A 12,360-nucleotide genomic window follows, 5' to 3' on the forward strand; every position below is an offset into this window, starting at 1 on the left:
ACCTTAAATCAGCAATTCGAAAAACAAGAAACATACCAGTGGTGATGCATGAAAAGCATACCTTCAGTGCCTTAAGATACACTCAGTTTTGCAGAGATTTAGTATGTACTGTTAACTACAGCAAGCATTTCTTCTCCTCTTACACCCCTCACTACATACCTTGCAACCCCTACAACAAAGACAGGGTACTGTACTACACTTTCCTGTGCTCTCAATGTGGCATTACTATAGAAGGAGGACTGTATGGTATTCATGTCTGACAGAATTCACCATAGACTGTCCAGATATTTCAAAATGTAATTCTGGTTTTTTTTAGAGTTTATAATTAGTGCATTTGGTAGGCATGTGAAATTTTTGTAACAGCCCCTTCCCCACAAACGACCCAGTAAATTTTATTTTGATACCCGCATCTGCAAGGTTGCAACCTTTAGATTTAATGCTCTCATCTCTGACACCTGAGCTAGTGCAGAAGTACCTGCAAAAGTTGTCTGTGATCCCTGTGTGGACCAGGGCTACAAGAGTACGAAGCTCTGAAAGAATGTCCCAGATACTTCTGACAGCTGATGAACAATGAGACACCGAGAACCTGAAGATTCACACAACTCTGGAAATCTGGAAACTTTGTCATGACACAGCTGATCAGTTCTGCTTCATGCCTTCCAAGCTGTCTTACGCCCATCTATTTCCTCAAGCCCTTTCCAATCTTCCTTGTCTTCCCACTCACAGATTCTACTCCTCCTGTCCAGTTCTCTGTCCTCAGTTCCATGTTTAGGACTGTTTCCAGTCTCCTGCTTTCCAGAGTCATACCTGGGTTTCATGTCACGGCTTTTTACTTATCAGCAACCTCCACAGTAAAACAGTGCTCTGTCCCAAGCTGTATCAGAGCTAGTATTACACCAGAGCTTTTATAGTGTTGATGGGTTTTCTCTACGTGCACATGCATCGCAGTTCTAGATTAACAGAAGCTAAATTAATAGATTGTAGGCTTTAAAAAAATATTGTCAATTTTAGAAATATATCTCTGCATATCCCCACATCATCTGTGCCAATGAGAAAAATGTGTCTTTGGCCTTTCAAGGGCACTTTGCTAAATGATGTTCAGCTTCCACTATAGATAATGGCATAAAACCCAAATGGCTGCTGCAGCGCTCCTTTTTTTAGTAAGTACAATAGCCTTTACTTCAGGCCATGGTATGGCTGGATCAGGGAAATTTTTGCTTGGTTTTGATTGGTGTAGCTCAGTTGATGATGGTGGACAAGAATGAATTTCCATTCTTTGAAGTGTTCAGGGAAAAGGAAGAAGGTAAGCTAAAGGAGAAATAACTATCAACACAAAGGAAGTAGCGGGATTTAAGATCTAATTAAGGGAGACTGCTGATAAAGTATGCCAGGGAAAAGCATTCAACAGGTGACAACAAAGTCATTCATGTAAGGCAACTGAGAGACCAGAAGTGCAGGGGATTCAATTAAAAATTACATGAAGACAATCAACCATCTCTTGTAAGCAGGAGAAGAAATACTGCGTATGAATCTATATTTAGTGAATCAAGGAGGGATGGCAAATCCCTGGACACTGAAAAACAGAGAAGACTAACTCGGTATTCTTGTTTTCATCTTCTTCCTGAATGACTAGCACTAGTAAACAATGCTAAGTTTATTAAAACTACAATCATTTGTCTACAACTGTCCTCAGTAAACCTTTTTATTTGGAATATACATTAAAGTGACCTGATTGTTTCATGTGGAACAAAATCATGAGGTTCAGGACCATGCAAAGACATCTTACAGTTTAGTAGGCACACATTTAGTAGGAAAAAAGTATATTATTGAATTTTGCCACTGCTAAATTCAGCCATCAAGCTGATGTGAAAGCTTCCATTAGGTGACTGAGCTGTTCTAAAAACTTCACAGAAAACCCCAAGTCAACAGAGTTCATTGTTGGGATGGGATTTTTTTGGGGGTGGGAATGGGGCATGGAGGAGGAATTGGGTCAGTTGCATATCAGAAAGTTTGTGCTAACCAACATTTATTTATGAGAAAGGGAAGGAAATCTACTTTGCTCTGGAGTTCTCCGTAGCTCTTGATCATTCTCCATTTCCCATGCCATACCATGCTAGTGATCAAAGGAATTGGAAAGAAGTCATTCCACTCCCTCTTGGGTGGGCTGCATGTTTAATATAGCCAAATGTGTATCACTGCCAAGTCAGTCAAAGCACTGAAGGCAGAAAAGGTACGTAACAACAGGATGCTAGCCTTTCTCCGTTCTGACTAAAGGATTGTTCTTTGTGGATTGATGCCAGATAGAAATAAATTAAAAAATAATCCAGCCACTGTGTACAAGACAGAGAAACCCATTTCTTGCCCATCCTCCTTCTCACCTAGTTTTTGCCATGCACTTTGTTTCTGACCGTAGAGGAATCCTGTGATGATGACTGATGAATTCTAAACTGAGAAACTTTATTGGGAAAGAAAAACTAGTTTTAACATTTTTTTTCTTGACCATTTTTACATACTGAAATAACTACAGGAAATAATAGCCAAAATAATTTTTTGTAATGGAAAATTAAAATATTCTTTACTACTTTCACACTATAGTGTGGCAATGTGGAATAATCTGACTTGCCACTTGCTAACAATCATTAACCCCATCAGACACAAGATTCCACTGCAGTCCAAATGCCTTGAGACTTCTTTTTCACTACCACCTACAAAGATACAACTCCTCATCTTTTTGAAACTTTTGTATAACCATGAACAACTTAAATGCATTATTCATGTCCAAGAAGTGCTGCAATACTTCAGGAAAAATCTAATGTATCAAAAATTTAGCAGCATCCCAGCAAGTTGTAGGGCTAGGGAATATAATAAAATAGGAAACCCGAAACTGAACAGCATTTGCAGAACCTGCCATACTTCTAATGTCAACAGAAGCTTTTCTGTCCAGAAATGCAGTAAACATCAATGCATCAGCATCACTGGTGTGGTATCCACATACTTCACCCATCCTCTAACAATTACAGTTCTAAATAATCCCTATACTTTTTGGGTTTTATTCATATATTCTATGCTTTGCAAAACCAGCAGGGCCACAACATACATCTCTGACACAGCTAAAGAGATGCTTATAAAACCAAGATAAAAAAAACAAAACAAGTTTCCTATCTGTTGGAGTTACTACAAAATAACTGCACCAGAAGTCATGCTGGCATTTGGCATGGCTTGTTTTTGGTAGGCAGCTCCAACTCTCAAAATTTACCAGCTACTGTGTTCAACTTAGTCAATTAGTCTAGTCTGGTAAAGCTGTATTGGTTTTAATGCTAAACAAAAGAGTCAGGTTTACAGTTATGAACCAACCTGAGTGCTGGTAAGAAAGCGAATCCTCCGTAGATCTTTCTATGGGCTGTTTGTTTTTCATGAATTCCTTCTTGGACTGGAGCAATCTGAGTGATTCATTGTAATGGTGCCTGCATTTAAAATAAAGGCTTCTGTGTGAGGTAATCCTCTCAGAGATGCACAAAGCGATTACCTGGCACTTTCAGATTCAAGAACACAGTCTGCTTTATGCACTTTGGATTTGAATAAAATTTGTTAGGAATTTAGCATATTCATTCTACCATGAGATTAGTATCAATGCAGTTAACATTACGCAGAATTCACAAACAATCTCCATAATGGCATTCTGGTTTTTAATTCCTTTTTGAAATTCTACCGTTACAGCAATTTTGGTAGCAACATTACATTTAAAACATTGTGGAGGTTTTTGCTTTAAACAGGATTAAATCACACTTTAATCACTAGATTGAATTCCTTGATTAAATACAACCCCTCATGATGATGTTTCTATAATGTGTGCTGTTTTCAGGAGACATTCTTGTTCTCTCTCATCCTCTCCTCCATAAAAACATATTCCCTGAGTTCACACCATGTGGTTTTCCCTTTCATTTTAATTAAAAGAATCATAATCCTGAGAAACCCAGAACATACAATTCTTGTAAAACTTTTGACATCTGTTATGCTTCTAATTTCAGCGAGTTCAGATCCATGAAGGCAGGCAAGGACCCTTTCGACAGTTTTTCCACGTTTCTATTACTTTTATTCTTTTGCTGTTCCTCGTCACTGGTGCCTCACTGCAGTACTGGTACTATTATGTCATGGTAGTGACCCCTTCCTTGATCATGAGAGCAAGTGCTAATCTTGGATCCAAACACCTGAACTCCTTTCCTTTCAAATCAGCATGGCCTTGCCTGTTTGGAATAGTACTGAACTTGCACCATCCTGGGCCGTGCTTAGGCACTGCTCATACAAGCAGGAGCCAAAACCATTTCAGGAAACAAGCTTGCGGTTGAACAGGACAGGCAGACACAGGCTCAAGCCAGTGTCCCGTCTCTGTCTAGTACATATATAGCCAAAGTGAGCATCAGGTCTTATAGAACTGTATCAAAGCAAAGATGAGTTACAAGGTACAGTCTGAATTCAGTGCATGTACAAAGCCATAGGTAACCCTTTGTACGTCTGGCCTAAGGAATGAATTTACAGTTTAGTGATTTAAATGTACACTCCAAATCATGCAAATACTTCTAGTCACAGCAATAAGGTGCATCAGTGTCAGGAATCCACACCTAGACAGGCTGCATAACAATCTCCAGTAATTTTTGATGCTCAGCCACTGGCTAAAGAAACTGCAGAGACAAGAGGTGAGGAACATACAGTAGTAGAGTGTAAGTAGCAGTAACTTGGCCTGTACTTTCCTACATTTCTATTTTTAATCCTGCCTTGTTGTAAACAGGCTGATGCTATGCATAGTCAAGCACACTATCTTTGTACGATAGGCTGAAATTCTTAGGCCGTGACTCAAAAATAAGAACTCTTGGCAAAGAGCTCGCTGCAGGACTAATGTTACAAGCTCTGCAAAATCTTAACTGCCAAAAGGTCTGTTCAGCATGTGTTTCAAGTGCTGGGGCAGGGAGGCTTAAATTATTTTAAAGGTATACCAACTGTCAGTTTAGCAAGCGTTTTCCGAACAGTGCATGAAGCTTTGAATAACTATATAATTAAATCACAAGTACAATCTAATGGAAGTTGGGTAAGATACATCTTTGCCAACTCTAAATTAATTCATAGCATATCCACACCACAATCAAATCTACATTACAGGACAAATTAATATAGTTCTTTGGTTTCTGACAGTACTATTTTCTTGTCTAGGAAGAATTTTCACAAACAACATGGGAAATAGCTCTATCATGCTCCCTCCTCCTCTCTAAAAAAAGCCTTGAGATAGTCTCCAAAATTTCCATTCTCACTTAACGTAACAGGCAACTAATAGCATTGTCACAAGTGAGATATGACCTTTGCTCCTTAAAATTCTTTTATGTCATAACTATTTGGGACCCTCTGCAAAATCCACTGATTCTGATGAAATATGACATTTTCACTGCGCTTAGGTAAAACAAGTCCTGTAGGAAAAGGCCACTCGTGTCTCAAGACACAATGTTCTACTGCAGCTAAGCATACAATTCAAAATACTGATAAGAAGAGACATTTAAGTACAATAATGTTTTTTGCCTTTGCCTTGCAATAGCAAAATCTCTTTCTATTGGTGCTAAAGTTCCCACCTGAGGGAGATTATAGTGAAGGCAGCAATTGGTTCTCGGTTCCTTGACCAGGGAAGAATCTCTAGATTAACCTTCAACACCTATGAAGAAGCACAACTTCACAATAAACCATTGCCTGTTTATACTTGGTAAGGTTCTAGCCTTAAAGCTGCCTCTTTTTTTTTAATATTAATGTATGACAGTTAAAATAAAATACAAAGCCAAAACACCTATGTGTACTGTTTCATCAGGATGCTACTTCCCACATCCAAGGGACAGGGTTCAACATCAGATTATGGCACTGGTCCAGCTCATTAATACAGGTTATCATTTAGGAAAAAAAATATTTAAGCTCATTTCTCTCCTTAACAGGCATACATTTTAACATTTTGTGAATTTATTTATGAAACCAGAGGTTCACTTTCATAGAATCATACAATCAATTAGGCTGGAAAAGATTTCTGAGATCATCAAGTCCAACCGTTAATCCAGGACTGCCAAATCTACCACTAAGCCATGTCGCTAAGCACCACATCTATGTGTGTTTTTTAAATGCCTCCAGAGATGGTGATTCCACCACTTCCCTGGGCAGCCTGTTCCAATGCTTCACGACCCTTTCAAGGAAACTTTTTTCCTAATATCTGATCTAAACCTTCACTGGCACAACTTGAGGCTGTTTCCTCTTGTCCTGTCACTTGTTACCTGGGAGAAGAGACTGACCCCCATCTGCCTGCAGCCCCTGTCAGGCAGCTGTAGGGAGCGATAAGGTGTCCCCTGAGTCCCCTTTTCTCCAGGCTGAACAGCCCCAGTTCCCTCAGCTGCTCCTCATAAGACTTGTTCTCTAGACCCTTCACCAGCTCCTTTGCCATTCTCAACATGCTCCAGCACCTCCATGTCCCTCTTGAAGTGAGTGGCCCAAAACTGAACCCAGGATTTGAGATGTGACCTCACCCATGCCAAGTACGGGGGAACATCACTGCCCTGGTCCTGCTGGCCACACTGTTTTGGATCAAGCCAGGACACTGTTGGCCGCCTTGGCCACCTGAGAACACTGCCTGCTTGTGTTCAGCTGGCCATCAGACAGCACCCCCAGGCCCTTTTCTGTCAGGTGGCTTTCCAGTTGCTCTTTCCCCAGCCTGTAGCATTGCCTGGGGTTGCTGTGACCCAGGTGCAGGACCTGGGGGACCTGGCACTGAGCCTTGTTAATCCATACAATTGGCCTTCCTTGGTCCAGCCCATCCAGATCCCTCTGCAGAGCCTTCCTACCCTCAAGCATATCAACACTCCCCCCAACTTGGTGTCATCTGCAAACTTCCTGACGGTGCACTCAATCCCCTTGTCCAGATCATCAATAAAGGTATTAAACAGGACAGGCCCCAGTGCTGAGCCTGGGGAACCCCCCCATGTGCCCAGCGCCAGCAGGATGTGACTCCATTCCCCACCGCTCCCTGGCCCGGCCGCCCCCCAGCTCCTGACCCCGCGCAGAGCCCCCCTGGCCCGGCCGGGAGCAGCCGGTGGCTGCAGGAGATGCTGTGGGGACGGTGCCAAAGGCTTCGCTCCAGCCCGGGCAGCCACCACCCGCAGCCTGTCCCTCACCCGTCAGGGGGGTCACCTTGTCCCACAAGGAGATCAGGGCAGCCAGGCAGGACCTGCCTGCCAGAACCCCGCGCTGGCCGGGCCTGACCCCCCGGCTGTCCTGCATGTGCTGGGTGATGGCGCTCAGCACTGTCTGCTCCGGCACCTTCCCCGGCACCCAGGGCAGGCTGGCAGGCCCGTAGTGTCCCAGATCCTCCTTCTGGCCCTTCTTGTAGATGGACATCACACTAGCTGACATCCAGTCTTCTGGGGCCTCCCCAGTTAGCTGGGACTGTTGATAAATGATGGAAAGTGGCTTGGTGAGCTCCTCCGCTAGCTCCCTCAGTACCCTCACATGGATCCCATCTGGCCCCATAGACTTGTGCATGTCCAAGTGGAGCAGCAGGTCACTGACTGTTTCCTCCTGGACTGTGGGGACTACATTCTGCTCCTCATCCCTGTCTTCCAGCTCAGGGGGCTGAGTACCCAGAGGGAAGCTGGTCTTGCTATTAAAGACTGAGGCAAAGAAAACATTAAGTACCTCAGCCTTTTCCTCATCCTTTCTGGCAATGTTCCCTGTCGCATCTAATAAAGGATGAAGATTATCCTTAGCCCTCCTTTTGTTTCTAAAGTATTTGTGTAAACTTTCTAGGCAGACAGGAAGTTTGGCTGTCTGTACGACATTGATACTACTTTCTCTGAGCAGAAAATTATACATACAGGTTTTATTTACTATACCTCTTATCCTAAAGGACTCTGAGGTGGATTTACAGTTTACAAACCAAAAAATAGTACTTCAGTTGAGGCTGTGCCTTTGTAAATAGGATCACCTGATCCTTAAGTTTGTAGCTGCTTCTCCAGAGGAAAATAGTTTTACAAAACTGAAGTTTAGGAGAAAAATTCCATACCCAACGAATACTGCAGGACAGACCTTTTGGTGATTTCTCACACTGTAATATACAATTGTGATTAGAGAAAGGAACAGAAAGGTTTTCTGCAAAGACAGGGTAGCGTTGCCTAGTCTTCCTTCTGCTCTGATCCTATTCTACTGGCTGGCTGGAAGGCACAGAATAAGCAACTGGATGTCTGTGTTCAGTCAGTGAAGCAAACAGAAGCAGAACTGAAAAGGCTCCACTAATTGTTTGGTAAGTACGTAGGGTATTTTGATGTATGCTTTTGCAAAATAACAGGTCTGGTTTTTAACTGCTTTCATAAAGACCACAAGAGCTTTCTGGGCAGTTGTTGGAAGGCACATTTTAGAGCCTTAAGCTACATGTACAACTGTTCTGAGTGAGAGAGTAACCTAGAAAATGTGGATAGAAATGAGGAATCATTGATAGTTCTTATAGCACACTTGCTTTCTTGAAAGACATCAATGAAGCCTTTCACTTCAACAGTATCTGTTGAATGCTGTAGCATCTATGTTTCCAAAAGAGTGGCTAGCACAAGAAGTTTGTGTTTTCATACCTTGCCTGCATTTATTACCAAGACCAATCATATGGGAAAAAGGTACGTTTCAAAGTCCTTACATCAAGTTAACAGGTTTGGGACAAACTCTTTAATTTTATCTTCCAGCACAAAACCACAGCCAACTCAGTAATTTTGAAGAAAACATCAGCAGTTATGGGCTTGCGTTTAACTTGCCATTATAGTCAATATGAAAACTTTTCAAGGATGTGTGACTAGATAAGCCTGCAGGCATAATAATGCCAACATAGCTAATCTGAAATAGGAATGCTCCTGAAGAATAGGTTTGTTTGTAAACTCTCTTACTTTCTGATTAAGATACCTATATTACAGGCTTAGAGGCTTACACCCAAGAGAAATAACATGACAGCCAAGAATTTTCCTGCAGAACTCTTTCAGCAACTATAATTTTGCAAGACCCTTTCTTGGCAGAGGCTTTCCAACACGCATCTAACTACCTAAATGGCGAAAGTGCAGTACTGTACAGTATTGCATAGGCCTGACGAAAACATATCTGCTTTGCACTCGGAAAGGAAAGACTCCAGATGGGGAATACTGACTACACAACCTTTCTGAAGGAAAGTGATGTGAATTTTCACTGCTCACAGATATAATACTTTATCTCATAGCAGATGATGCCATAAACAGACATGTTCTGCTTTGCTTGGGGGTTTTAACAGGAGCAACTTCTGTGCATTGATCTGGTAGACAGATTTCTGGCAATCAGTAGCTTCATAAAGAAAAGGGGAGAAAAAAGTAATTACCTTAATACTTTTACTGTCTCTGTCCATGTCTCCTGCTCACTCTCCCATGGATCAACTCGAATCCAATCAGACGTCTCCAGTGCTAGTTTAGCCATTGCTATCCGGTGCCTTGCCGAAACCAAGCCTTTCTTTCCGTAGCTGTCATTAACAGGAGACATAATACCTTCAATCACCTGATACCTTCCTTTTGAAAAAAAGAAAAGAAAAAAGGAAAAATATGTCATTTTCACAGAATCTTGAAATTTTAGGGTGGATGGGACCTTGTGAGTTCATCTAGTCCAACCTCTTCAAAACACAGTTAACATCAAAGTTATAACAGGCTATGAACAACTTCATTTAGGTATTATTTTTAATACAGAAACAGCAGTTACAAAAATTAAAAAGCAGCCTTGCTCCTCTGTGAACTGCTCACAATTACTATCAATGTTTATTGTTTTAGATGATTGAAAAAGGACAGCTGGATGAACATACCATTTTCAAGCAAGTAGAGAAGTTCACAATTTATGATGCAAACCATCAAAACTGCTAGATATAACTAAGTTTTATATTCCAGTAAGTGCAGCTGTTATATAGCCAGAGCAATGCATGACTTAACTGACCACTGCTTTGTTCTTAAGCATCTGATGCTTGTTATTTATCAAAATCATTGCGCCTTTTCATTGTGTTAAAGCCAAAATTACAGCATATTAATTACAGCATATAAATTACAGCAGCTGTGATTAATATGATTCAGACAAATCAGAAGATTCAAGAACAAAGATGGGGCTAATGAAATCTCAAATTAGACTTATAGCACTATGGTCCAAACACCAGCTTAAAAGCTATTAAAGACCCTTTCTATCTGGCTGATGATGTTGATTAAATTTGAAAAAATGCCCATATTTTTCTACTCCTGTAACATAATGTAATCATTAACACAAGCTTTTTTATGTTAGACTTTGCAGTTGTGGCCTAAATTCAGGGAACAGAACTGTAGCTCCCATTTTAAGAAATCAACAGGGAAATAGAGCACTGATATGGGCCACACCCCTCCAGTAACAGAAAGGGGAGAAAGGGTGTTTCAAATATACAGAAATGAAACAAAATGATTTCTAATGTAACAAGCATTTTAAATAACTACAACAAATATGATACTGAAGGGGGAAAAATCCTCTTTCTTTTTTCCTAATTCAATTGTTTCAACAAAGAAACTTAAATGCAGCAAGTTCCTTCTGTTGCTTTGTAATGGAAATGATACACCTGGACTCATAATTTCTGATACTGGCACATGACAATTTAATATTCTAAAATGACAATTTAGTAACTTCATATTTGTTTTGATATAATAGGGTAAAATTTTCAAAAGAACTTAAGTGAGTTGGACTTACAAAATAGCATTAAGATTCAGCGAGATTTACAGGCCTGTCTCCTGTTGAAAGGTCAGTCCAAACTATCCTCTGTTTTAAAACATCCTCATTATAAGCAAAATGATGAACAGACCAAGATAAAATTTTCCAGAAGCATGCAAATATGTGTATATTATTAAGCCCGTCTCTTGATCTGAAATTGGAAATAATTTCACTTGACTTACAATTATTTTCTGGTACTTTGATAATATACAATGCTATAACACATTCTCATTTAAAAGGAAAGACATTACAGTCTGAACTCATTAATGTTACCCTTATTACAAGGTTTGTCCTCACACAATAATTTTATTTTCCAAATTTCAGTTCCTTTCTTTTCAGTTTCTAGATATAAATTGTTCCCTTGTATTTTAAATGAAAACTTTAAATGTAAAAATTAAAATTGTATGAGATCATGCTAGCCAAGAATGACTGCAACTCTACCGTATTCTTGCGATTTGTAAAGATTTCAGTCTAGAGTCTGGCCTAGAACCACATAAATTGGATTATATCGATAAGAGCTTCTGAGGCCATATCAGCTTGTTCCAAAGCAGAAATAAAACCAACTGGAAGAGAAAAATCAAGGTTGCTAACACTTAAGGTACCTAAAATCACATACAATAACCAAGATGACTCACAATAACTGAGTAACCCAGCACTATGCAAACATGATGTACGTGAGAGCTTTCCACCTAAAAATGCAAGCTTTAGTACTCAAAATATAGAACAGTTTATTACTGGCTCTAAATAACTTCTGTCCTCTACAGTAACTTAAAACTTCACCTATTCAAATATGCTTCTTAACTCTGGCAGACATGCAAACAGGAAATAATTAAATTCTGCCACCTTGGTTTTTTTTTCAAATTTTCACCGCAATTCTCTTCTCTGTCCCATAAATTATTACAGGTAGTTTCAAACCCTCCCTGGTCCAGAATTAACTTCAAATTCTATTTCTTTGGAATGCTATTTGTTTTCATCATGAAGTATTTATTATTACTTGTCCCAAGTATGTATAAAATCCTCCAGGCTCTTAAGTGGCATTGCTTTTCAAAACAATCCTATCAAAAACAGCAAAAAATTTCCTCTTGCTATGAATTTATATTCTCTAAGAACTGCTTAGGATAAATGTTTAGAAAACTAAGAATAAAAAAAAAATAATGAAACAAAAAAATTTCCTCAAACATGTTGAAACAGTATTATAAAGGAAAACAGATATTTATTCTTCTGTAATAAAGGTCACTGTAAATTGTCACAAACACTAACACAAACTGTAATGCTGAATTAGGTTATTAATACTAAAGCAAATCTATCAAACGCTAGTTTCATATTAAATTGTATGTGTAGTTTGGTGGGGCTTTTAAAGATTAATTTCTCCTAGTAATAATGTCTGGGATTTACTACTAGAAACTATACAAAAAGTAAATAATAAAAGGAAATAATCACTATAAAAAAACCAAACGAAAGAAATACTTCCATACATTTAACTCTTGCCCACTACACATCTTCCTCTCAGTGTCATAGGAAAATCCACAACAGACTGGGAAGCTCTGCAGCTTTACGGTGTTAACCTGCCCA

At 39.8% G+C, this 12,360-nt stretch overlaps 1 protein-coding gene across 10 annotated transcripts in view; it reads right to left on the reverse strand.

Annotated features, from left to right (window-relative positions):
• Window positions 1–12,360, reverse strand: part of NMNAT3 (nicotinamide nucleotide adenylyltransferase 3) — a 32,917-nt gene that overhangs the window by 1,773 nt on the left and 18,784 nt on the right. For all 10 annotated transcript variants that reach the window (XM_040613463.1, XM_040613462.1, XM_040613454.1 and 7 more), the window contains 2 exons: window positions 9,401–9,584; window positions 3,355–3,464 (listed from right to left, as the gene is read on the reverse strand). In XM_040613463.1, the coding sequence (XP_040469397.1) occupies window positions 3,355–3,464; window positions 9,401–9,584 (294 nt within the window). The remainder of the gene's footprint in view (window positions 1–3,354; window positions 3,465–9,400; window positions 9,585–12,360) is intronic.

The sequence above is a fragment of the Falco naumanni genome, chromosome 13 (genome assembly GCF_017639655.2).
Source record: "Falco naumanni isolate bFalNau1 chromosome 13, bFalNau1.pat, whole genome shotgun sequence".
Taxonomy (NCBI): domain Eukaryota; kingdom Metazoa; phylum Chordata; class Aves; order Falconiformes; family Falconidae; genus Falco; species Falco naumanni.